We start from the raw sequence: 26571 nt of genomic DNA on the forward strand, positions 1-26571 counted from the left end.
AATTTGAAGCACAATATTTTCGATGTTGAAAAACTCATCACCACAGCCTCAGCATATGAGTATGTGCAGTGATGCAGTGTCTAGGGCTTTTATTGTGAAAGGTAAGAACAAAAAGAGTGAAACTGTATAAAGCAATAAAGACTTTGCTCTGTATGTCCAGCCTCTGCATTGTTTTATGATCCTCATGAGTATGGGAGTAACACATGGGCCTAACGATAGCTAGCAGCAGACCAATTGCAAGTGATAGTTTAGCGGATCAATTGGTAACAGCAAAATGATTGTGGATAAAAAGATAAAGGAGCTATGGGTTCTTAGAGAGTTTGCTTTGATCACTGATATGTTTCAAAATGAACACAAGAAGAAATTCTGTCATGTTGTTGCAAATCCAAGATTGCATGTAAGTGAAAGCAAGTGTAGTGAAACAATCCTGTGTTGCTCACAGACTGGGAAGTACGACGAGTCTCTCAAACACCTTGAAGCCCTGCAGGAGCTCAACAAAGAGGACTACAAGATCGCCATGAATAAAGCTGTTGTGGAGTTTTACAAAAGTAATCAAACTACCACAGGGACTCTGAAACAGACCCTCATGGCAATGAAGAACCAGGTAACTGCTGAAATGTGGGTCATATTTTTCTCATGCTTTTTTAGTTCATGATGAATCTGTTTTCATTGAAAGTTCTAGATAAACTTGCGCTTTGTATCACCTTGCATCCTGTCTCTCTCTTTCAGGTTCATACATCAGCAGAGGACATTGATGGATTAGATGATGTTGAAAATAGCTTACTGTACTATAATCAAGCCATCATCCACTATCATATGCGTCAGTACTCTGAAGCCATCGCCATGGGAGAGAGGCTCTACCAGTTTTTGGAACCATTTGGTATGTTATGGTGCTTTACATAAAGTATACTGCTAATGATATTAGATAATCAAGTGGTTGATCATCAGACAGGTGATGCTTGGCATTTTAAAAAATTTCATAAAAAACAAATATACAAAATATTAAGCGATCACTCCTAAATATGTGAATATGCTGCTCGTTAAAACCAGCTCATTGTTGTAAGTGGGGCTATAGTGAATGGCATTTTTATGCCTCCGTGCCAGCTGTAGCTGTGGCTGGAGGCATTGTGTTTTTGGGTTGTCTGTCCATCCCATTCTTGTGAATGCAATATCTCAAGAATGCCTTGTGGGAATTTCTTCAAATTTAGCACAACAGTCCACTTTGACTCAACCATGATACAGGGTTTCCTCCAGGATTTTTTGAAACTGTTGGGGAGGGCTTGACGGGGAGTGCTCCGGTGATGACAAAACTGAATGTTTTTATAAATACACTATTTGTTCACTGCATATATATATATATATATATATATATATATATGTATATGTGTATATATATATATGTCACTGTGTATATATATATATATATATATATATATATATATGTACACACACACACGACATGACTTGTTGAGCCATGAATATTTAAAACTGTTGTGCTGTGTGTAGTTTTTTCAAACTGTTATGAATAATGGATATCGTTGCATGGGCGTACAAGTCAAAGCTTTAAGAACAGAACTTAGAATTTAAGAATAAGATTTACTGTGCTGGCCTGTCAGCCATGAAATTGTTGTGACAGGGTTTATGGGAATGTGGTCATGATTTTTAGAATGGTTAGTATTAACAATACAACTAGGGAGCAATCCAGGCCATCAGTTGTCTTCAGCACAGCCCTGTATATTTACTGGAGTCAGAACACAATATTCCATTTAATGAAACAGTGATAGATTGATATTTTATAAGGGACCATTTGTCAGCCTGGAGTTTGGCATGGGGTCATTGTGTTCTTTGTCCTAGAAGAGAAGTTTGCTCAGGCAGTGTGCTTCCTGCTGGTGGATCTGTACCTGCTCACCTTCCAGCCAGAGAAGGCCCTTCATCTGCTGGCTGTGCTGGACAAACTCTCTGTACAAGGAAGCAACAAGAACGGCAAAGGAGAGGTACCTGACCACACTATGTTACCATGATAAGACAATGACAGTTTCTCACAATCTGCTCTTACTTTCATACAGTTTCTGCTAACATTTTAGATAACTATGTTGCTGTTGAGATCTGTGGTTGTGGACAATTAAAGTCCAGCAGAAAGTTTAACAGAAGTGATCAATGGATCAGACAGGATGTGTAAATACATCTTCAGTTTATCCAAGCTACTTGTTGAAGAAATGTAGAGATCTCTGCCTCCTCCCCAATATAATGGAGATGAATGGGATTTAGTTTGTGGTGGTCACAGCATTGGAAGATAACATCTAAAAAAAAAAAAACCCTAACAGCAGTATGTCTTTGGAGAAACAGTTACACTGCATAATGTGCAGCCATCACTGTCAACAGGTTTTATTCAAATGACTTTGTACCACAGTCATTCTTTGTATGACACCTGCTGTCAGTGAAGTCTTCAGATCACACTCAGAATTATTCTTCTAGACTTAAAGTGTTTTATTGTATTTTTTAGAGAGTTGTATTTAATGGTGGAGTTGTTTCTAATTATTTACATAAGTGAAATTGCTTGTAGTTTACTGTTTGAGTGCTGTACTTGATTCCAGAACTACAGTTCAAACAAAGATGGAGCAAACCAGAAGGCAGAGTTCACTGCCATGATTGAGGCAGCCAAATCAAAGATGCATCAGGTAAGAACTCAGAGATTTTAATTAAAGGGGCATTATGCGAAATTCAGAGCGGGTTGTCTGGACATGGGTCCTAACATGGAGGTGGCTAAGCCGGCAGCTAGCAGCTGATAGTGCTGTAAAGATTATTTGATTCATCGATAAGTTGTTAAACATAATAATTTACCTTTTGCGAAGCCCCGCCCCTTTGTGATGGTCAGACAAGCTGTCGGAGTAAGCATAGAGCCCACACTGTAACTAACTGCACTCCCTGAAGAAATGTTATAATATTTTTGGAAAAATCACTGGTAATCGTGACAGAAGGCAATGAATATAAAGGGAAACTTTGCAGATATTGAACCAACTGTGTGGCATCGCACTGTGTGCAGATGAAGGGTGTTTGGCTTCACCCTGGTGCCGTTGCCAGCACATGTACCTCCGCTGCAGGGATCTCCGGGGGAAGGCAAACACCATTCATCTGCACACAATGCAGTGACACACATCTGGTTGAATATCAGCAAAGTTTACCTGCTTCCCTTCGCTGGTTCCTCCTGTACAGCAGGGTAGGTCTTTTTCTGTGTTGTAATCATTAAAAAGCAAGAGCAGCATGTGTATACATTCAGTAGGCTTTATTTTCAATAGCTAGCTAGCTAACCCTACACTTTTCAGGGTTTGATTGTGGTTTTGGAACAGGGAAGAAATGTATATCTTTTTCTAACCTCTCCAAGTAACGAGTATCATTAATACACGTGCCCCAGGCACAACGTTTAGCTTGAAATCCACAAAACCAGCCTGAAAATGAAATCTGAAACAATTGCATTAGAGCCAATAGAGCACAGCTGTGTTGCTGTTGGACCCTGGTCTGAGCCGGCCCGTTGCTACGTTATGATTGTCCATTCTGCGTCCAGGGGCAGGACTTAGCAAAGGGTCAGTTGCCAAGTAATTTGATAATTGATTAATCAAATTGAGTAATACGGGGCCGACTGGTAACGCCCCTAACTTTAATTTGCAGAAACCAGTTGCAGTGGTCTGTGTATACATACATACATACATACATACATACATACATATATACACACACACGCATATATATATGTATGTGTGTGTATATATATATATATATATATATATATATATATAAAATGTGTGTGTGTGTGTGTGTATGTGTGTGTGTGTGTGTGTATATATATATATATATATATATATATATGTGTGTATGTGTATATATATATGTGTATATATATGTATATATGTATATATATGTGCGCATATATATATTATGTATATGTGGTATTATATATAACCCATTTATACAATATTACTATATTATTATCATTACCAGTGCAGATAAACTCAGCCACTAAGACTAATGATTCAAACACAGATTTGTTCTTGCTGTATATCACTTGGTTCCCAGCCATATCACTTTAATTTTCATGCAATTCTTTCGAATAACAAAACACTGAAGCATAATATTTACGACTTATGATATGGTAGCCTGATAATCATTAAATATGCTCTGTGTGGGAAGCTCTCTCAGTAATAAGAGGCGCAGTAAACCGCGTCAGCTTCCACACTCACTGCTCCTCCTGGTGGATGGACAGATCATTGCAACTGGTTTCTACAAATTAAACTTAGGGATGCTACTAGTCGGCCCGTATTCTCTACGTCATCACGGGGGACCTCATTAAAGCAACGTGCCCGGCCAGGTGACGACAGGGACCTGTCACGGATCAGTCAGGGCTCTACCATGGACCAAACGGAAATTTGAAGTGGCTGCATCTGTAAGTGCAGTGCAAAGTGATGGTGAGGAGCTAGCCAGTGGGATACACACATGCACCTAAGCCCTGAATGTCGTATATAGAACCTTTAACATCCACTGTTGGTTTAACTCTCCATCCTGTTGACTGTGACTGACTGTTGTGTCTTTTACAGTACAAAGTGAGAGCCTACATCCAGATGAAATCTTCCAAGGCCTGTAAAAGGGAGATCAAATCAGTGATGAACACAGCGGGGAACGTGAGTTTTCAGCCCAATTTCAATCACACCCATGCACACTCAAGAGCTTTTAGGCATGTACCTGCATCAGTGTGTGAGGACTTTTAGGGCCTGTCCCACTGTAAGATCATTAGGTGACTGTGTGTTCTTTCACAGACATTTTGCCCTTTCTATAAGTTCGTATTTCTGCAGACTTTACCTGACAGTTATCCACAATTGATAGCATTGTGATGTTAAAACACAGGGTTACCACGAGAACCCCTTAAGCACTGAAAAAAATAAGAAGAAGACAATAAAGAAGGTGAATAACTGTCACATCGATGTTCAGCCTGGCATATTAAATATAAACAGAAGCATTAGGTTAACATTAAGGATTTAAGATGTTCCATTAAAAACACATGAAATCGCAGATACGTAAGCATAGACGTTATTACGTACTTATTTTATACATCAGCTATTTCTTTTTCTTTGGTTAATAGTGCTGTTTTGATTAAAACGAGTTAAGTAATTATTGGACAGTTGCTCTGTAAAGCAAGATCCTGGAGGATGTTCAAATCAGGGACTGACCCCTGAAGTGCCTTGGTCATGAAGGGTAAAAACATAATACAAAAAGTCCCAAAGCCACAATTGTACTATACATGTATATGTTTGCATCTTCAAGGTAACATGATAGGTCGCTGCAAAGTGCTGTCCCATTCCTATTGAAACCATATTGAGCCCTTGCAGCCTCTCACACTCAAACATTTTTGGTGTCAGTTAAGTGCCTGAGGGTTCAGGGCTTAAAGGGATAGTGCACCCAGAAATTAAAATTCAGCCATTATCTACTCACCCATATGCCGATGTAGGCTCAGGTGAAGTTTTGGAGTCCTCACAGCACTTGCGGAGATCCCAGGGGAGAGGGGGTAGCAACAAAACTCCACCTAATGGAGGCTTACAGTGCCCCAGATTCAAATGTCCAAAAACACATAAGTGAAACCACAAAATATCTCCATACTCCGTAGTAGTGATGCACGATTAATCTAATCGCGATCGCAATCACAATGTCAGGCTGTGCGATTACATAACTGCATAAAAGGCTGCGATTTGCGATTTAATGTAAATAAATGTTAACAAGCGTGTCTGTGAACGTGACTACCTCTCCTGTAGTGTGTGGAGTTTGTTGACATCACGCCCACAAGCTATCCTGGTGTGTGAGGCAATTATGGTCAGGTGACCAGCCGGCGTGCAGCAGTGACCAACATAGATGCTGAAGAAGAGCATGAGCACGACCATGAACAGGTTGGTGGCGAAAAAAACGCAACGTCTATTACATGGTGATACTTTGGATTCAGGTACGCCAACGTTGAACAGATGTGGTGTGTAAAAGTTTAAAAATTAAAGTCGCCACGTCCCGTGGCAACACGACCAATCTATATCAGCACTTGAGACAGTACAGAGAAAAGCAGGTAGGATGCACGCGAGAGAAAGCTAAGCCGTGAAACGTTAAAGACAAAGGGACAACTGAAAGCCGCCAGAGCCTCATAGAACAACATCCAAGCACAGTTACGCAAACATTTGTAAGTGTCACGGGGAAATCACGGACTCAATAACAAACTATATAATAACAAATTAAAAATTGAGCAATTTTGCTTGGTTTCAGCCAACTTGACATGCTGCTGTGTTGTGTTACGGCCTGCTCACTTGCTGGAATTTGCCATTTACGTGACAACTCCTGAATGCAATACAGGCTTGCTCCGCTGTGTGTACAGTGCCATGCTGCGCTGCTGTGTGAGCAGCGTGTTTGACTGTGCTCAGTCTGTTGATGGTCATTTAGACACTGTCTGTAACAATAACTATGTTAGGTCAGGTCAGTGCCCCCCTAATATAATGTAGGGGAAACACTGAATCAAGCAAGAAGACTAATGATACCATGTATGTATTATATTGTAATTGCAAATTGCGATGTTGTCCACTCAAATCGCAATTGCACATTTTTATCAAATCGTGCAGCACTAGTCCGTAGTGATCCAAGTGTCCTGAAGCCCCGACATAAAAAATTGTTTGGAAAAACGTCATTTGAACTCTGTTTTTAGCCTCATTGTAGCCTGCAGCCCTAACTGCCTCTGTGTACAGCGCGTTCATGTGTGTGCGCTTGTGCGAGACCGTGAGACATGGGCACCGTGTTCATGTGTGTTCACGTGCTTTCGCGGGTCTTGCGCGCAAGCGCGATCACGTGAATGCAGTGTACAGAGAGGCAGTTAGAGCTGCAGGCTACAATGAGGCTAAAAACAGAGTTCAAATGACATTTTTCAACTTTCTATGTTGGGGCTTCAGGACACTTGGATCACTACGGACAAGCAGTATGGAGATATTTTGTGGTTTCAATTATGTCTTTTTGGACGTTTTAATCTGGGGCGCCGTCAGCCTCCATTAGGTGGAGTTTTGTTGCTACCCCCTCTCCCCTGGGATCTCCGCAAGTGTTGTGAGGACTCTAAATCTTCACCTTAGCCTCCATCGGCATGAGGCTGAGTAGATAATGGCTGAATTTTCATTTTTGGGTGCACTATGCCTTTAAGGCCTCAGAGGGAACATTGGCATTTTGGCATCAGTGTTGGTGCTACATCATCCCATTGTTCAAACAGTGAGGGGGTGGGGATGTAATATATGGGAATTGCTTGTGATGTCCTTGTGTTTTGATGGTCCCTCCCCCTGAGTGGCAAATAACAACATGTCAACACGGTCCACCACCATGCACTCACAGCATTTAAAAGATTTCTAGAATGACAAGGAGCAGTTGTGTTATTATCTGCACATACTCAAAAAGAACTCAGGTGCAACTTTTTGTAGACATTCAGATAGTGTAATGAACACAAGAACCGCAAAGTGAAGTGATATAATGTTGGCATTGAGAGAACGCCGATGACACTGAAAATGTTATTATCAAGAAGTGTGTCTCTGACCTGTGTTTGTTGTCTCCTCCATAAGTCTGCACCCTCACTCTTCCTCAAAAGTAATTTTGAGTACCTGAGAGGAAACTACCGGAAAGCAGTGAAGCTCTTGAACAGCTCCAACATCGCAGAGCATCCTGGACCCATCAAGACGGGTGACAGTTACTTCACCGCTTTACGATTAAAGTCTTTTTTTCAGAAGCCTGGTGTCTAAGAGCCATACTGCTAGTTTTGGTTTGACTAACCTTGTTAATGTGTCATTATTGGCTAAATGGTGCTTTTCAAAGTCTTCATTGGAGATGCAAGTGGCTGTAGCAGTTACTTAAGATGATTTTTATATGCTTGTTGATGGACTGTGCATGTGTTCTGACTTGTCTTATTCAGGTGAATGTGTTCGATGCATGTTCTGGAACAACCTGGGCTGCATTCACTTTGCAATGGGGAAACATAACCTAGGCATTTTCTACTTCAAGAAGGCACTGCAAGAGAACGACCACACCTGCGCACAGCTGGGAGACAGCAGCAGCGGGCAATGTGGGTCACAGCAAGCACCATCTCCTGACTCAATCTGATAAGCTTTCACACGATACTCTATTAATTTTAACTCATCAAAAATTCACCTCCTGTAGGCTTGAAAGTTAGATGTAAACAGTTTGTAACAGTAACAGCAGTGTGGTTACAGTGGATTCCAGCTTGACCCAGTTTCACATCAAAACATCCAAAGAAACATCTGGGTCTACCACTGCAGCATAATCCTCATGACTAACAGTCATTGTTATGCCTCCGTGCCGGCGATGGCCGTGGCCAAAGGCACTGTGTTTTGGGGTTGTCAGCACATACGTCCATCCCCTTCTTGTGAATGTGATATCTCAAGAACACCTTGAGGCGATTTCTTCACATTTGGTACAAACATTCGTTTGGACTCGGGGATGAACTAATCAGATTTGTGGTCAAAGGTCAAGGCCACTGTGGACTCATCTGTCTCATTCTCGTGAACGCGGTATCTGAAGATGGCCTTGAGGGAACTTTCTCAAATTTGGCACAACATCCACTTGTACTCAACGATAAAAAAACAATTAGAATTTGGTGGTTGAAGGCCACTGACAAAACATGTTTTTGGCAAATACACAAATGATGACCAAATTTCACACAGGTGTCTAATGGGATAAAATAATAAAGTGATGACATTATATATCTCAAAAGTCACCTTCATTGTGACATCATAATGTTCTGGAAAAAAAAAAACACTTTTCTGTCTGTAACTCAGTATCTCAGGAACAGAAGAGGTTACATTTAGTCAGATACAGAATTGGTGACACTAATCTTTGATGGCCACCTTGAAACTGCGCTGATTGTATAGATCTTCTGTGCTGCCGGGGGTAAGATGTGTGTGAAGCATCCATGTTTTCACAGACACAGATGTAAACTATAAGTACACCTTAATCAGTTCACTCAATCAATCAGTTTTACTTATTAATTCCCAATATCACAAACCACAATTTGCCTCAGAGGGCTTTACTTAACTGGTGTGCAGAGGCAGACAACTGCAAGGTGGTTATTCTAGTTTTTCCAGATTTTTTGGGAAATTCTTATTAAAATTTGGCATGTTGCACAGTTATATCTGGTCACCACTGAAATTACTGTATCCAAACTGACTCTAGCCTCTAATCACAAAGAAACAAGCTACTTTATCTAGCAACATTTGATATGAAAAACAAAACAAAACATATTTTCGCACTTCTCTCCAGTGGTTTCTCTAAATAATGATGGTTTTGTTATTTGTTCGGGACTTTGGACGTCTGTCTCTCAGCATCATATCTTTACAAAAACTATGCTTCTGTTAATCATCAACAGCATTTCTACTGGCGTTACTTTCTACCAAATATTTAGTCTGTATTAAAACTGTTGACAGTAAGGTGTGTGGATTATCCAAAGTTAGGGGGACAGGGAAAAAATATTACTGTTAATTTCTTTTCTAAATCATCCTCTAATGAGTGAGCATCAGAAACTAAATTCCATTCAAGACAGACAGACAGACAGACAGACAGACAGACAGAACTGTCAACATGGAGAGACGCCACCACATTCGTCAGTGAGAGAAGCTGAAGTGACTTTTAAGTCTACAGGGGTCATGTTTAAAACCCACAGGACTTTTTGAGAGAGTAGCGCCTTGACACTCAGAATGTACTGTATGTACTCATTACTTTTTTGTGTGTGGTGAACATAATCTTTTTAAGGATTTAAAACTTTTTAGGAAAGTTAGAATAATTCAGACCAATGCACAGTCATGCTGTCTCATTGTGTAACCTGCATGCTTCAGTTTTAACTAGGAAAATGTTTGCACATACATGTGGGTCCACCATAGTAACAAGTCCCTTCCTTGTGTTTCTACTTTTATTCTCCAGCTAAGAAGTTCACAGGCATCCCCATGTGTGCTTTACTTGCCAACAAGCGCTATGAGCTGCTGTATAACTGTGGTATTCAGCTGCTGCACATTGGCAGGCCTCTAGCAGCGTTTGAGTGTCTGATGGAGGCTGTGCAGGTTTACCACTCCAACCCCAGACTGTGGCTGCGACTGGCAGAGTGCTGCATCTCTGCTAACAAGGGGGTATGACTTAATTAATAGATGGAGATCCTGAGTTGTTTTTCTCCTTTTAAGCTTTTGGCCTTATTGGATTTTGGTCATATTCTTTATATTTACTTGGACAGTGTTTGTATGTGTTGTTGAAGATAATCTCCTTGCACTTGATCAACTGATTTTTTTTTGAGAGGTTGGTTATGTTATGGGTCAAGTATTAATAATGGATAGTGCTGGCGCCCCATGTATAGAGGTGATGCCTCGCTGCAGCGGTCGCGAGTTCGACTCCGGCTTGCAACCCTTTGCTGCATGTCATCCCCCCACTCTCTCTGTCTCCCCATTTCACACTGTCCTGTATATCAAAGGCAAAAAAAAAGCCCAAAAAAATAATCTTAAAAAAGGGAATTAATAATGATACATATGTTATGTCCCTTTCACTTAAAGTAGAAGATTATCTAATAATGGTAATGGTTTTGCTACAGTAATTATTTAGAAACTACCACGGCAGCCTAGTTGTTTTCAGAGATTTCAATACCAGTTGCAGTAACCACAATGTTCAAACATGTATTTCCAAATGAATTTTGATTCATGGTATCTACCACTACAGTTGTAGATTAATAATTAAGTTATTTTGTGGTCTCTGGGTTTGTTTCCAGGGGTCGGAGCAGGAGAGCAAAGGTTTACCTTGTAAAAAAGGTATAGTTCAGTCTATTGTTGGGCAAGGCTACCATCGCAAGGTCATCCTGGCATCCCAGTCTACTCAGAATACTATCTACAGGTCAGTGTCCACCCTGCAGTCCTGATTGTTACAAGTGAAACTACTAATTTGGACAGTTAACTTTACTGTCCAGCAGAGGGCAGCAGTGCTGTTTGTTAATGTTCCACACTGTCATTACGTGCACTGAGATTGCTGATAGTCTTAGATTGCTTCTTTAAGGAATAGTTATTATGAATGCTGATGCAGTTGCTGTTGTTATTGGATGTGATTCACAACCTGTGTCCTTCTATAGCCAAAATACCTTATAGGTTGTGTATGCTGGAAACATGCGTGTTCTTCTACAAAATTCTTTATTTTATGCTGAGTCAGCATTCACGCTATTATTATCCAAATATTGGTTATGAGTGGGAATGCTGACACAGTATTCATAGTATTGTGATCCAAATGATTCTTATTCTCCTAACAACATCCCATGTGTTTTTTGGCAGCTAACTACTTCTGCATACTTTTAGATACAGAAATAATTCATATATCAAAAGTTTCAGCTCTTTAAAGACATGTATTCTTTATATTTTCTTGTTTATACCATTTATGCATTTTAAATGTTAAAGAGTTACTAAACCCCAGAATTTTGGCTTAAGTGCCTCTTTCCTGGGATGTGAAAAAAGTCTCAACGTGGGCACGGCTGGAAGGGGGGGCTAAGACACACCCAGTAACTCCAACATGCCGCCTCCCAGTTCACAAACCCTCTTGCCCTTGCCCTCAGTTTCATTCAAAGCACACCAGTCCCCCATGCTATACCCCTTTGCTGTATTCCAATAAAAGATACAAAATATGGACAGTCACAAGGACAAGTACGTTGTCACGATTTACAGTTAAAGGGCTCCCCCACCAAATATGAGCAACCCAAGTTGTGTGCTTGCCAGTCTCATCGCGAACACTATCAGCCGTCAACTGAGAGTGGGGAAGACTATGATCACAGAGAAAGAGTCCACACTTTACATCCTGGTCAGTGTGATGGCACCATGTCCTGAAAAGAGTTGCTGCATGCTTGGAGAGCTGTACCTGAGCTGATTACTGGTCAGCAAAGACAATGACTGTTGAGTGAAGGATTTCATTGGTGGGTACAGCATGGGTGTGCGTCCACTGAAATCAATGGTCTCCTCATTGGGACTGCAGCAGCTTGGTGGAGGAGATGGAGACTGTATTTGGCTCTACCTTGGCACATGCTGCTGCGGTGGCCATTGAACTGAGACAGAGGTTCCGCAAACAGGATGAGGCTCATCATGTTTAAAAGATGACATATCGGAAAAATGTCAGCAGCCTACAGTGAAAGGACCGAGACTTCACAGGACACCATTGACACTCAAGTTTTTGCCAATGCTGTCTGGGATGCAGAAATTGTACAGAAATTTTTAGAACAGCGGCCCCGCACACTCTCTCAAAGTTAAGACATTGCCTGCCGCTATGAAGCCACCAAGTGGGCAGGGTCATATGCCACCAGCCTCTGAACGGAGGCTCCGTGCTGCTCTCATCAGGGAGGGTACTGAGGAGGAGCATGCAGGTCCTGCAGCATTCCCAACAGCCAGCTGGAAGCCTAAGCCTCCTAACCCCACCACAAGTATCACAAACTACATAAACAAAAAGGGCTGTTAAGACAGTAAATGGGAGGAGATTCACTTTTAAAACTGTTCAGGCTAGGGTCACATGAAGAGATATTTCCCCTCACCACCAGAGCCCAGGCTTTGGCAGCCTGCCCTGAAAGCTTAGAGCTTGCTGTACTTCACCTTATAGCTCAGGATCAGGAAATATTTGCTGTTTTGGACAGTGGGGCATGGAAAAAGTGTGGTCAAGTCAATTCCATTCCATTCTGTTCTATTTTGTTCTATTCTATTCTGTTGTGTTCTGTTCCACTCCATTCAATAAGCCTAGTATGACAAATGACAGTTTGCCTCAGCTGACCTTACAGCTTACGTCATCCGTCTGTCTTTGTCTCTTGCTCCCTGGAGAGAAAAAAAAGTGTCGCTGAGTGTCACCCCTGTGGGTTCTGGCAACATTAAACCCCTGTGCTTGCCTGAGAAGGACTAAATGCTATCCGCAAACATTCAGCACGCTGTTCAATCTGCTCCACATTTTAATAATTACCGACCTGTATCCAACTTACCATTTTTAAGTAAGATTTTAGAAAAACTGGTTTTTGATACAGTAGATCACCACATTTTATTAAACAGACTCAGAAACCTGGTGGGCCTCTCTGGTACTGTTTTTAACTGGTTCAGCTCTTATCTCACAGATCATTGTTTTTTTGTAAGTATGGATATATGTTCCTCCAGAATGCATGAAATCAGGTGTGGGGTGCCCCAAGGGTCAATTTTCGGTCCACTTCTTTTTAATCTATATATGCTTCCCCTTGGGGACGTCATCAGGAGGCACGGCATCAGCTTCCACAGTTATGCAGATGACACACAGTTGTACATCGCCGTCTCTCCTGATGACACAGGGCTAATTGATACCCTTTTAAACTGTATTTTAGATATCAAGTCATGGATGGCAGTGAATTTCCTACAGCTCAACCAGCCCAAAACAGAGGTTTTAATTATTGGTCCTGAAGGCAAGAGAGAGAAACTTTTACCAAACCTACAAGATTTTAAACCTTCACAATGTGTAAAGAACCTGGGCGTAATTTTTGACTCTGAGCTTAGTTTTATTCCACACATAAAAAATGTAACAAAGATAGGTTTTTATCATCTTAAGAATATAGCCAGAGTCTGCCCATTTCTCTCTCAGGCTAACACAGAGGTGCTGATGCATGCTTTTATCTCTTGTCATTTAGATTATTGTAATGCCCTGCTCTCTGGTCTTCCTAATAAGAGTATCTCTAACCTGCAGTCTAAATGTCTTAACGGTCTTGGGTCATCTTATTTATCTGACCTGCTTTTATCATATCAACCCTCGTGGATCCTGCGGTCCTCCAGCACCGGCCTTTTAATTGTTCCAAAAGTGAAAACAAAAACCCACGGGGAGGCTGCATTCAGCCATTATGGCCCACACTTATGGAACAGCCTGCCGGAGAGCATCAGGACTGCAGAGACTGTTGATGTTTTTAAGAGGAGGCTCAAGGGTTCATTATGTATGTAATATTCTTGTTGTATGTTTTTATTCTGTGAAGCACTTTGTGCTGCATTTTTAATGTATGAAAAGTGCTATACAAATAAAGTTTGATTGATTGATTGAAATGCACAAACCTGCTATTTTTAAATATCCCTTTGAAAGACTCTCACTGCAGCCTGTTCTGTTTTGTTCTGAAAATGTTGGAGTGCAACCCTGTTCTGTGGATGATAGATGTTGTGCAGATTTCCATTTGTATCACTAGTGACTAGGAAATACAGTGAGTGTTGGACAGAGCAGTGAGTGACAACAACCCCACCCACATTTAGTACTGTCTGCAGTGGAAATGCTAAATGGACCTAGGGTCGAGGTAACATGTCTGAAGGGTTACTTCTGGTTCCAGAGATACCATATTGCAAGTGTTTGATGGAAACAGGGCTTCCATTACTGATATCTAATCAGTAATAATCCTGCTTGTATTGTCTGTGTGTGTGTCTGTGTCTGTGTCGTACAGTGAGGGCCAGTCAGCAGCCATCCCAGTAGCCAGTATGGAGTTTGCAGCCATCTGCCTCAGAAACGCTCTGCTGCTGCTGCCTGAACACCAGCAACAGGACACCAAGACAGAGAATGGCTCCAAGTGCTCCAGTCAGTCAGGGAGCACTGAGAGCGGCAGCGAGAACAGTGATGCCTGCAGGTCAGAGAGAGACACACAGACACCAGAAGATATTGTATCCTATGTGGTATTGAGAAAACTACAGCTAATGTATATCATATCCTCTGATTAGAAAGGTTGACAAGTCAGCAGTTACTGGTTAACAAAGGGAGACTAACCTGAAAAACCCCTCTGTTTAACAGTTGTTCAGGGGCAGAGAACCAGTAGAATGTTACAAATTGTAGGATGAAGTGAATCACCCCTTTCTGGGATTACAAATTGTAAATGTTTAATGAACTTGGTGTGCAAATCTGGTTGAACACCTCACATACATGCTATCAGATCAACAGCCGATCACTATCAAGTGACATCAAGGGTTAGGTATCGAAAACAGCAACAACAACAGCAGCACTGCATCACTCATGGTTATTCAAGACACCTCTTATATTATCTTCAAATCCAATATGTTGCCATATTGTTGCAGTTTTAGTTTTCCTACTATGTCTCCTCTTGTCACCTCAAAACACCCCAACCTTGCTGTAAACAAACAGAGTTTGTGCCACTCTGCCCCTCCCATCTCCTGAAGTGTGATCTCCTTCATGTTGATGACACCGGCCTCGACTCTCAGCCGGTCTAACACTAGTGGCTCAATTCGTCCGTTTATAAACATAATGTTATTTTGATTATTATCATATTGTTCATTATTAATGCAGTACATGTTGGATTTAACACTGTGACGCCATCGGCACAGGTTGACAACTTAGGCTACTTTTTATTTTGCCAGAAGATGTAATGACACATGTCAGTTCAGCTGGATGGCATAAAGTCAATCCTGTCTAGGCTTGCACACAGCATGGTATCAAGATATTTTGCCTGGCAATATTACAACAATACACAGACAGCATGTATAGATTTTTAAATCATATAAATGATTAATATTGCAAATTAAACTTTTGGTTGCCCAATAGAATAATGCAGTTAAATCTGTGAATAGACTTAACTGCAAATGCACACTGCTCTTGCTCAGCTTCACAATTTATTAGTTACACTTAGTTTCAGTCCTACTGTACCTTCATCAAGAGTTTTCAACACTAATTAAACACTCTTGACGAAGGTGTAGTAGGACCGAAACATCAGTGACATTGTGAAGCTGAACAAGAGCAGTGTGCAGGATTTTCTGTTCGAAGACTGAAGTGATATTTTTCAACACACCTGCATCTGAGACAGTTGTGTGTGCGAATCTCTCTCTTCAAGCAAATTGCCGTAATTCACAGTTGAAAAATGTTAATTAGTCACAATATATCATACGTCATCACAATCCTCAGTAAATGGCAGTATAAATATGGCAATAATATTGTATTGTAAGAAAAGTATCGTGATATTATGGTATCAGTGGGCCTCTGGTTATTCCCACCCCTACAACATAATGATAATGTGATATGAACTCTGTGCCACTTAATCAACTGTCAATAATTGTGGTCACTTAAATTGAATGGTGCACTGCGATAGAGGTTTGATTGTGGCTGAGTAGAATTGGATTTGTGTTGTGATGATGTGTTCCAGTGGGAAAGGTCAGGAGGCTGATAAGTTCCTGTCTGCAGCTCCATCGTCTCCTCTCAGAAAACAGGAGGTAGAAAACCTCAGGTAACGACACCTCTTATTGTCTCTTCTTATCTCAGTTACACTTTCACATCAGTCATTCTTCAGGAACATTAAATAACCCAGACAAGCCAGAGGGCTGTGCAGTAATCAGTGTTGGATGTGTAGGTGCTCCATCCTGGCCTGTAGTGCATATGTGGCATTAGCACTGGGAGACAACCTGATGGCTCTACACCATGCTCAGAAGCTGCTCAATCAAACCAAGGTGTCTGGATCCCTCAAGTAAGTGCTGGTTTTGTTGGTTCACCTGTCCTGGTTTTCAACTGCAGCCACAAACAAGCACAGCAGTGTCCTCCTCTCAGGTGTCTGCTTGGTCTCCCTCCTCTGCTGTATGTACAGATTTCTGGGTCACCTCTATGCTGCTGAAGCCCTCATCTCATTGGATAGGATTTCTGATGCTATAGCTCACCTCAACCCAGAGAATGTCAGTGACGTATCAATGGGAGTGCTGAGTAGCGAGCAAGATCAAGGTCTGTGGCATTTACACATGACTAGACCAAACATACCATCTTGTCCCTTTTACTCAGTGCTTGGGTTTGTTTTTGTCAACAGGGTCTGACAAAGGAGATGAGGCTGAGTCCTGTGAGTCTACTTTGTTTAATCCTTAATGCATGAAAGATCATATCTATAGAATATATAATGGACATTAAACTTTCAAAATGCACCTCAGTCAAAATAGAAAAAAAAGTAGGAATGAAATTCTGACACAAAATACAGTTTCAGACCAGCATACAAAGACAAATGAATAGGTATCAAGGATGTCACTATAATAGTTCCCTTTATGTGAGCCTTGTGTGTGTTTATGTGTGTTTGTGCATTTGCAGCAGGGAAACAGACCCCCCTGTGTTACCCCAGCAGTGTGACATCAGCTCGAGCCATGATGCTCTTCAACCTCGGCAGTGCATACTGTTTGAGAAGCGAATATGACAAGGCCCGGAAGTGCCTGCATCAGGTAACGATGACAACAGCTGCGTGACTTCATCAGATTGCGGAAATGTCTGAAATTGTGTATTTTCATCAGATATACCATTTTAAGGTTGACTGAACATAGCAATGAGTCCGTCTGTGCTGCAGGGGTTGTAGCCCCACCTCAGAGACTTTTGCTGCAGCAACATTTGGCAGTGCCTTGTGTTGTAGAAGCAACACAATGTCACCTACTATCAAAGTGCATGAAGAACAAAAAACATCTCAGTAGGTCAAAACTCCAGCAACATTTAATTTATTGTGAGACCAACATGTTTTGGCTTTTGGCCTGAAATCAGGGTCAAAATACAACACATTATGAAGATTTTTTTAATTATGATTGATTAAATGTATGCTAAATAGGATATAATGATGAAGCAATGACATTTTATGTCAAAAAGGTCAAAGGTCAATTTCATTGTGACATAAGGATGTTCTGCAAAAAACACTGACATTTGGTCAGATGCTGAATTGGTGACGGTAATCTTGGGTGTCCACCTTGAAACTGTAGTGATTGTATAGATCTTCTGTGCTGCTGGGGGTAAGATGTGTTAAAAGCATCCATGTTTTCATAGACATGGATATAATTTATAAGTGCAACTTAATGAGTTTGTGGAGGCATACAACAAGATTATTTGTTTGTTTGTTTTTTTAAGTTAAAAAGTGTATTCAAGGTTACCAATACTACAATGGGGCACCCACACATAGATGGGCTGGGTAAATGGACATGTGGCTTCAGGCCAATGACATTCCCAAACTCGCAGAGGGGCAAAGGCTGTGCCCAGTAATAAACGGGTCACATTATATTATGTCCATTAACAGGAGAAGTGCAGACGTGCGGGGATGGTAAGGTGAAAGGGAAAGGTGCGTGATGGTTAAGGTAGTTATTGAGGTTTGGTCATCAGTTGCAGCAGTAGCGGTGGAAAGAAAAGTTTCTTATTTTAACAGGAGAACATATTGTTATAACATTAAAATATCTTGTAAAAACCTGAAAAATATCTTGTTATAACAAGAAACTTATCATTTTATTTTTTGATACTGATTGTGTTTTTATTTTTTTCTTGGCCTGGCACTTCTGCTATCCGTACTGCACAGACGCTGGTAAACTGCAATTATGCAATTAACGGCAGAGATGTTTGAAAGTGAAACGCAGAAAATCGAATTTTCTGCGTAGAACATTAGCTCTCTTCTCTAGTTCCATGGTGAATTATGCGTGAACATCTTTTCTGCTCCTTTACGGGATGAAGGTAATCATTTGTTTAAATTTGAAATCTGAATAATACTGCACTGTTGTAGTATTGCAGCTTGAAGATAATGCTGTGCATTAAACTCCTGAGTTTGGTGTTAATTGATTTTTATCAGCAGCAGTACCTAGCTACAATCTTCTGTTAATTATTTGGCATCATCATAGTATACATAGTCAGATTGTAAAATACATGTTAACAATTGGATTTTAAAACCATTTATTTACATAATAACCATCTAGTTATTTGTACTGGAGTGTTAAATGTTAAATATGAAAATCTACAGAGAAATATGGGAATTTAATTCTGGAAAAGTATATAATTTTAAAACGAAAACTGTGTAGGAACAGTGTGTGCAGCATTACCTCAACCCTTCCTGCATTTTGTTTTTACGTAAGATTATTATTTATTTATGAGTATTCTTTAATAATTTAGAAATGCTGAACTTAAAATCAGTTGTTATTTCTGTTGATCTAATTTGTTTGCTTGCATCCATGGCTGCAGCATGCTGTGTTTGCGTGCCCAACTGGCAAAATGGGCAGTGTGCAGGTTTTTACTGGCCAAAACAAACCCCCTTTTTTTTTCACTGGAATGGAAATTTCAAAAGATAACAGTCTGGCCGTAGCATTGTTGTCAGAGAAGCCAGTATTTCAACTTCGAATGTTTTCTTCATCTCTGTCACATCATGGTCATTTTATGATTTATTTCAGGAAATGCAGTACTGTATTAAAAAAATGTTTCTTTAAAGTGTTGTTACATTGGTTTTTACAAATATCTTTGAAAGTAGTGACCTGCCTGATGTGTGAACACACCAAGCTGCATTCAAATCCATGAAAAACAAAACTTTTCCTAAACATCAAAGTTTATTCTTGACCTTGTTCAAATCATTTTACAGTCAAGTAATAATTTCTACTTCACCCAGTCGTGATTTGTGTGGTCTTCATCAGGCTGCGTCTATGGTGAACACCAAGGAGATTCCACCTGAAGCCATCCTGCTGGGAGTCTACTTAGAGCTACAGAACGGTCAGACCTCCATCACGCACACTGTCTATAAAGCCTCTTCATATCAATGCCCCTCATTTTTCTTTAATATTTATTTATTTAAATTTAATTTAACAAGGAAAAGCTTTAATGAAATGAAAAATCTCCTTTACAAGAATGTTCTAGCCAAGACAGACAACTGCACATCAAACACAGTTTGAGACAGTAAAAGAAATGTCAAATTAGAGCATACCAAGAAATCAGGTCAACATATCCTGGATAACAGAGAGTCAAACACTTAAAGAGACAAGCTCCCCTACACTCAAATCAGTTTGCAGATAATTCTGTAGGGCAGTAGGGCAGCATACCTAAGAGGGCTGGGAATCTCCAGGAATCTCATGATTGCATCTGTTTATGATTCAGGGGCTATGATTCAATAATAAAACGATTATCAGTGAATTGTGACACGTCTCGATGCATCAAAATATTTGATTTCTATACTATTTATTTTTCTCATTGTGTGACCACTTGCTACTTTAAAAAAAATAGCATACTGTATTTGTAATGACCCATAATTAAATAAATAAATTAATTTACTTGCATACAGTGTGCCCCTTTCCCAGGTTTCTTTTCTGAGGTGGCCCTGAGGGTCAAAACACAACAACATTTCACAGAAAATGAAATATTTCCGGGCGGCACGGTGGTGTGGTGGTTAGCACTCTCGCCTCACAGCAAGAGGGTTCCCGGTTCGATCCCGGGTGTGGAAGCCCCTCTTTGCGGAGTTTGCATGTTCTCCCCGTGTCAGCGTGGGTTCTCTCCGGGCACTCCGGCTTCCTCCCACAGTCCAAAGACATGCAGATTGGGGACTAGGTTAATTGGTAACTCTAAATTGTCCATAGGTGTGAATGTGAGCGTGAATGGTTGTTTGTCTCTATGTGTCAGCCCTGCGATAGTCTGGCGACCTGTCCAGGGTGTACCCTGCTCCAGCCCCCCCGCGACCCTCAAGAGGATGAAGCGGTTAGAAGATGAAGATGAAATATTTCCCAAAACACTACATTTCCTAAAATACTACAATATTCATTCAATTTTATTTATACAGCCCAATATCACAAATCACAGTTTGCCTCACAGGGCTTTACAGCATATGACATCCCTCTGTCCTTATGACCCTCACAGCGGATAAGGAAAAACTCCCCAAAAAAACCCTTTTAACGGGGAAAAAAAATGGTAGAAACCTCAGGAAGAGCAACTGAGGAGGGATCCCTCTTCCAGGACGGACAGACGTGCAATAGATGTCGTACAGAACAGATCAGCATAACAAATTATCAGTAATCCACATGACACAATGAGACAGAGAGAGAGAGAGAGAGTGAGAGTGAGTGAGAGTGCCCGGTGTATTATAGGGGGTTCCTCCGGCAGACTAGGCCTAAGTCAGCCTAACTAGGGGCTGGTACAGACTACAAAATCAATCACAAAACAATATTTCCAAAACACTACAACATTTCACAAAACAACACATTTTAGAAAAAAAAAACACCACAACATGTGGTGAGACTCACAGTTGAAAAGGTAGGTACTATTGAACAATGATTCCTTGTTGCTGATTAGATTCACTGTCTGTCAGTCAGTGCCATTACTTCGTCTGTTTTAGTTTTTAGTTTGAACTTGGGTGGACTGGATGCCTTGCGACACACTGCTGCCTCTCACAAGTTGGGACTATAAGATAAGATAACACTTAATGTACTTCTAAACAGTGGTGCCAACTTGGCGACTCTTTGCTAGATTTATTTATTTATTTATTTATTTTTATTTTTACAAAAAGTGACCTGGGACAAATTTAGCAACTTATTCACACCGTCAGGGTAAAAGTAAGAAATGTATTCAAATATGATTTATTGTATTTCATTTCCATGCACACAGTCCATGGCTCCTCTAATGAATCTCTGCCCCTTTCTCCTTTTGTGCAGCAGGTCTGCACAGGCACCAGCTGGGCCTGGGGCAGGCGCAGGGCGAGCCTGAGCGTCCTTCGTGATTGAGCCTTCATTGAGAATCGTGTTATCCATTTTATGCTACCAGTTTAGACAGGCAGACAAGAGAGCTGGCGCTTTGAGGTCAGTTCCCAAAGTCCCACAATAACACAAACTCACTACCCAATCAAGGGGCAGCGGAAGACCAGAGACTCATTGTGTTCTGTGGAGTGAAATTACTGTTTCTGCCAATGAAGTCTGGTGGCTTTGAGGAGAGCATAATGTACAGGTGTCAGTTTCCTGTTGTAAAGGGCTGTCTGACAGCAAGGTGAAGCAGTGAAAATATTTTAAATATAGCATTTACTTAAAGTGGTGTTGATTATTTTACCTGATCCTGTTTTTATGTGACTAAATTACATTTTGCTGCTCCCCCCATCCACAGTCTCCAGACTCTACGCTAGTTTTACTTCATAGCTCTTATGCCATTCAAATGCTTTGTTGAGGATTTTTCTATTGAATGTAATCACCAAAGTTGTAAAATGCTTATATATGCTTAATATGCTTAATATGCTTATATTCAGCAAATTCACTGCTTCATATTGCTGTTTTCCAAGCTACTGTCATGTTAGTCATATTCTACAAAGACAGATCGTACTGCACCCTGCGGTCGCTCCACATCACTCCCGCCTATGAGAATATTTAGCTTGGAGGAGAGCAGACAGCAGCTTTGGAGACGGACTTTCAGGTGCCAGCTGCTCTCTTCCTGGCAAAAGTAGTCTCATAGGCTGGGAAGTTTGATGAAGAGGAACAGCAGGGTAGCAGCAATGCATACTGCAGACTGCTGCACAGCAGTTCTCCTTTAGGGTGGCTGTGGCCCAGAGGTAGAGCGAGTCGTCCACTAGGGATGGCCATCAATTTTCGATTATCGATGATTTATTGTTAAGGATTTTCATCGATCACAAATAATTTTGTTTGATAGTTGCAGTGTTTCCCCTGCAATGCTACAGGCCCAGCGAGCCACCGTGCCTACGAGACCCCCCAGTGGACCTATGCCAGGCAAAAAATCAGAAACAGACAGAGGCTCTCATCACTCTCCGAAGCCTCAGCGGCTTCCCTTGAGGCCTCTGAAAACACTATGCCATTGAAAGACGGAGGTTTCGCTGAAAACTGAAGCCTGTAACCCCTGGCTGGCAACGGTTATAAAAACCCAGGGGTGAACTGTGCATGTGCGCCATTCTTCCTCTTTGGCCTGGGGGGTTGAAGTTCAAACTGGGGCAGCTGCGCTCTCTTGCGGCGACAGTCTGCACTGCACTCTTGTTTTCTCTCTTTTGAAATACTCGCTTATCAATTAATCGATAATTGATCGTTAATTTTTTTGATGATCGAATAATGAATTTTAATGTGACTCACAGTGTTAAAAACTCTTTGAGTGGTCGGATGACTAGAAAGGCGCTATAAAAATGCAGGTCCACTTTAGGAATAAATTAAGTTTTATTTTATTTCACACTCCTGACCTGTGAGAGGCAGCAATGTGCCGCAAGTCATCCAGTCCACCAGAATTCAAACAGAAGAAGTAGCACTTACATTTTTCACTGACGGACAGTTCATCCAATCAGTGACAAGGAATCTGTCTAATACTACCTTTCTTTTGCAGTTTGAGTCTTACCAAATGTTGATTTGTTTACTAAAATGTTGTTTTGTTTTCTGAAATGTTGAGCTTTGGGTAATGTTTTGTTTTGTGCTTTTTACTTATTTATTTTTAAATTGTGATGTAATGTATGTGTTTCGTGAAATATTGTTGTGTTTTGATCCTTAGGGCCACCGTACTTTTCCATTCAACTTCATAGAAGCCAAAATGCTTTCATACCCTTGCTTTAAAACCAGGGGTTGCCAGTCAGATTATATCCACTCTATTTATGCTGGCGTGGTGTGCAGCGTTGGCATAATGTAATCATTCACCGGAATAATAAATGGTTTGCAACCTTTTTATTTTAAAAAGTTACCTGTATGAATTTAGTAATGAATTAATGTGAAACCACCTTAGTCTTCTGCCTGTATAAGAACAGCAAAATGGGGGGACGCATTGCAGCCCATTAGCTCTGGGAAGAGCCAAGACACAGTTTTTGAAGTAAAACAGACTGGGCAGAGAGTTATTTTCCTCACCACAGAGTTGGTTTAAGTTGTTTAATGCTGCAGTGTGTTGATCAGATGGCCCCATTTGTTAACATTACTGCTGATTGCTGTTCTGCTCCGTTAACATTAGTCTCTAGGTGATGTCGTAAAAAGTATTCACACTATATTTCACGTCCACCTCACAAATGAAATTATTTAGACAGTAAATTAAAATAAGCTTACAACAGCTGTCTTTTGTAAAGACGAATTACAGGTTAACTCTTTGCAGGTCGGCACTGTTGACTGTCTGGGTGCTCCACTGCCCTTGCAGGTCCACCTCTTTCGTTGTGTCAACATCACCTTATTAATAAATGTTTCGATAATCAATTATTTACATTTGTGAATCCATGCTGAATCGTCCACGTTGCGGCGGATTTATACTGTCTGTGTCATTCTGCAGTTACACCTCCAAAACACTAGTTGGCAGTGGGGTTTCTGTGAAGAATTTTAAAGTTTAGTTGATTCAAAACACACAGTAAACATGGCTTAATAGTAACAATTTCAAACACAAGTACACAAATTAGCTTCATTATAACTTGCAGGATTCGCAGATAAAACACTTGTCTTTTGCTTGACACATTTTCCCTACAAATACAACATGCTATGGTTTATTTAGATAAGCGCAGGGCATTTTATATTGTCTAAATTAGCCTAGCAGCTAGGGGAGATTTCCTTAACTCATATAAAGCCAGGGACAACAGCAACATTTTACAAAGGTAACGTTAAAAATTTGGCTCCATTACAGCGCACAAGGTTCACTGGAAAAATAACTGTCATATACTAAACACGTTATCCAACCACATACAACATGCTAACGTTGCTAGCATAAGCCTATGGCATTTTACATTGTATAGATTGGCCTAGCAACTAGAGGAGATTTCTTCCACTCATATGGGGCCAGAATAAATCACAACCAAGAGTGAAAATGCTATTTTGTGGGGGCTTTATTGTCTTAACATTTTTTTGTTTCTTATCTGTTAAATAAAAGTAAGTAAAAGCTTTGTTTCCATTGGGGGAAATGGTTTTCAGTTTGCGCAAAATGGGGTCCGCTTCAATGTGACGTGTAGTTACATTTCTGTGGAGATGCACGTCAGGCTGCAGCATAGAACGTGGCATAGGACACAGCGTAGGTTATGGCATAGGCACTGCATCGACACAGATCCTACGCCATAGGTACAGAGTTGATTTGACGCAGAAGTATACTGTAAATCTCACCTAAGCATCAACAATTTTCCCCACCTCTAAGACCTAAAAGCCTGTATCCTGTTTCAAGATGAACTTTGCCAACAGAAAGCAAGAGTAGGTCTCGTGCAATATATGTCACAGAGCACATAAGGTAGCTTCCAGCATTTTTCAGATGAATAAAATTACATAGATAAATATAAAGCAAGTTGAGAATTGCCTTGTATATAAGGACATGCCAGTTAGGGCCCTAAGATTTGTAGTGAACAGTATCCAAGGAGTGAAGGCATTGAGAAGATACATACACACTACCAGTCAATCACAGGCAGAAAAGTAGAAGACACAAGTCTCCTTTTGGCATCAACAGAAAAGCAACAATTATTTGTGTAATAAAAGCCCAGCCTCATGGTATGGGGCCAAAGGTATAAAACTACAGTCATCATGAAACTGGCTGTCTTCCTGTCATACCAACAGCATAGATGAATGCTGCTGCTTCTACAACATTACTGTTGCATGCATGCTGACTAAATGGTTTTTCATATTTTGTAGAAATTATATTCTATCAAGAGGAAAACATTGGAGGACAACACAGACTCCCTGAATGGCACTGGCTAAAATACTTAAAGTTTAAAATGCTGTGTAATGCCACAAATATTAGCTTTCAGCAGCTGTAATTTTAAGAAAAACATCTGCATATGGAACATCACACATTGACTAGATTGAGTCTATACTGCTGTTATGGACAGAAACTTGATAATGTTTATTGAAACCCTCATTTTGTAAGGTAATACAAAACATAAATCATTATGTTGATAAAGTTGTTGGTCAGTGTCAATCTGAGGAGAAAAGTCTTTTTGTAGAAGAGCCTAGTAAAGAACCATTTTAATATCAGTACTGAAACTGCTCTCTCTACTCTGACAGTAGTGTCATTGTCTGGTCATACTTGAACCAGCATCTAAATGAGTCTGGCTTACCTAATCGCTGTGCTTTATTGCCGGTATGTGAATGAGGGGTTAAACTCAGGAGGTAATCGCCTGGATTTGTGTCGTGCGTCCTCAGGAAATACCCAGCTGGCCCTGCAGATCATCAAACGGAACCAGCTGCTGCCTGCAGTGGTCCAGAGGGTATCCCCAGACTCCCGAAAGAAGCCCATCCAGCCTTTCCAGTCTGTCCAGCCCATCCAGCTACCCTCATCCTTCACACAAGTTCAGCGCAAATGAGTCCTCATAGCCACCTCTTATTCCCCTACTCCACACACACACACACACACACACACACACACACACACACACACACACACACACACACACACACACACTCACTCACTCCTGAGGAGCCTTGATATTTATAAAGCCTCAACAACAGGAACCGTGTGAAATGCAAGTATGGCTGCTGACTGCTGAAGAGAGAAGAACTTCAGCTGCAGCTGTTTCCGAGGACTGAAATCAGCTGACTGTTTATTTCCATTAGAATGAGAAATCTGTGGTTGTCTGGATAATTAAATAAAATTTTATTTACTCTATGTGTGATGACGTGTGATACTACAGTAGCTCAAGTGGACGTAAAATCTCATTGACTGTTACAGACATTTTGACAGTGATCAACATAAAAAAACACTTGATCTAAATGATGCACAGGGAGTACTGAGTACTTTTTAAGAATAAGTGTATTTCTATTGCACCTATTAAAACAATCACAAAATGCTTTACAATAAGAAAAGTTAAATCCAGAGCATAAATTATAAAACAAGATTAAAAAAAATTCAACA

At 40.7% G+C, this 26571-nt stretch overlaps 1 protein-coding gene across 3 annotated transcripts in view; it reads left to right on the plus strand.

Moving 5' to 3' along the window:
* The window catches only part of cnot10 (CCR4-NOT transcription complex, subunit 10), a 40802-nt gene extending 14477 nt beyond the window's left edge, over positions 1–26325 (plus strand). For 2 of the 3 annotated variants that reach the window (XM_049583146.1, XM_049583144.1), the window contains 17 exons: positions 443–604; positions 730–880; positions 1855–1994; positions 2595–2678; positions 4590–4673; positions 7617–7734; positions 7964–8113; positions 9985–10187; positions 10814–10935; positions 14498–14677; positions 16199–16279; positions 16403–16516; positions 16634–16764; positions 16847–16876; positions 17119–17246; positions 19449–19524; positions 25863–26325. In XM_049583146.1, coding sequence (XP_049439103.1) covers positions 443–604; positions 730–880; positions 1855–1994; positions 2595–2678; positions 4590–4673; positions 7617–7734; positions 7964–8113; positions 9985–10187; positions 10814–10935; positions 14498–14677; positions 16199–16279; positions 16403–16516; positions 16634–16764; positions 16847–16876; positions 17119–17246; positions 19449–19524; positions 25863–26023 — 2115 coding nt within the window. In that variant the 3' untranslated portion in view covers positions 26024–26325. The remainder of the gene's footprint in view (positions 1–442; positions 605–729; positions 881–1854; positions 1995–2594; positions 2679–4589; positions 4674–7616; positions 7735–7963; positions 8114–9984; positions 10188–10813; positions 10936–14497; positions 14678–16198; positions 16280–16402; positions 16517–16633; positions 16765–16846; positions 16877–17118; positions 17247–19448; positions 19525–25862) is intronic. The other variant, XM_049583145.1, reaches the window with a different exon arrangement.
* The last annotated feature ends 246 nt before the right edge of the window (positions 26326–26571 follow it).

The sequence above is a fragment of the Epinephelus fuscoguttatus genome, linkage group LG8 (assembly GCF_011397635.1).
Source record: "Epinephelus fuscoguttatus linkage group LG8, E.fuscoguttatus.final_Chr_v1".
Classification (NCBI taxonomy): Eukaryota; Metazoa; Chordata; class Actinopteri; order Perciformes; family Serranidae; genus Epinephelus; species Epinephelus fuscoguttatus.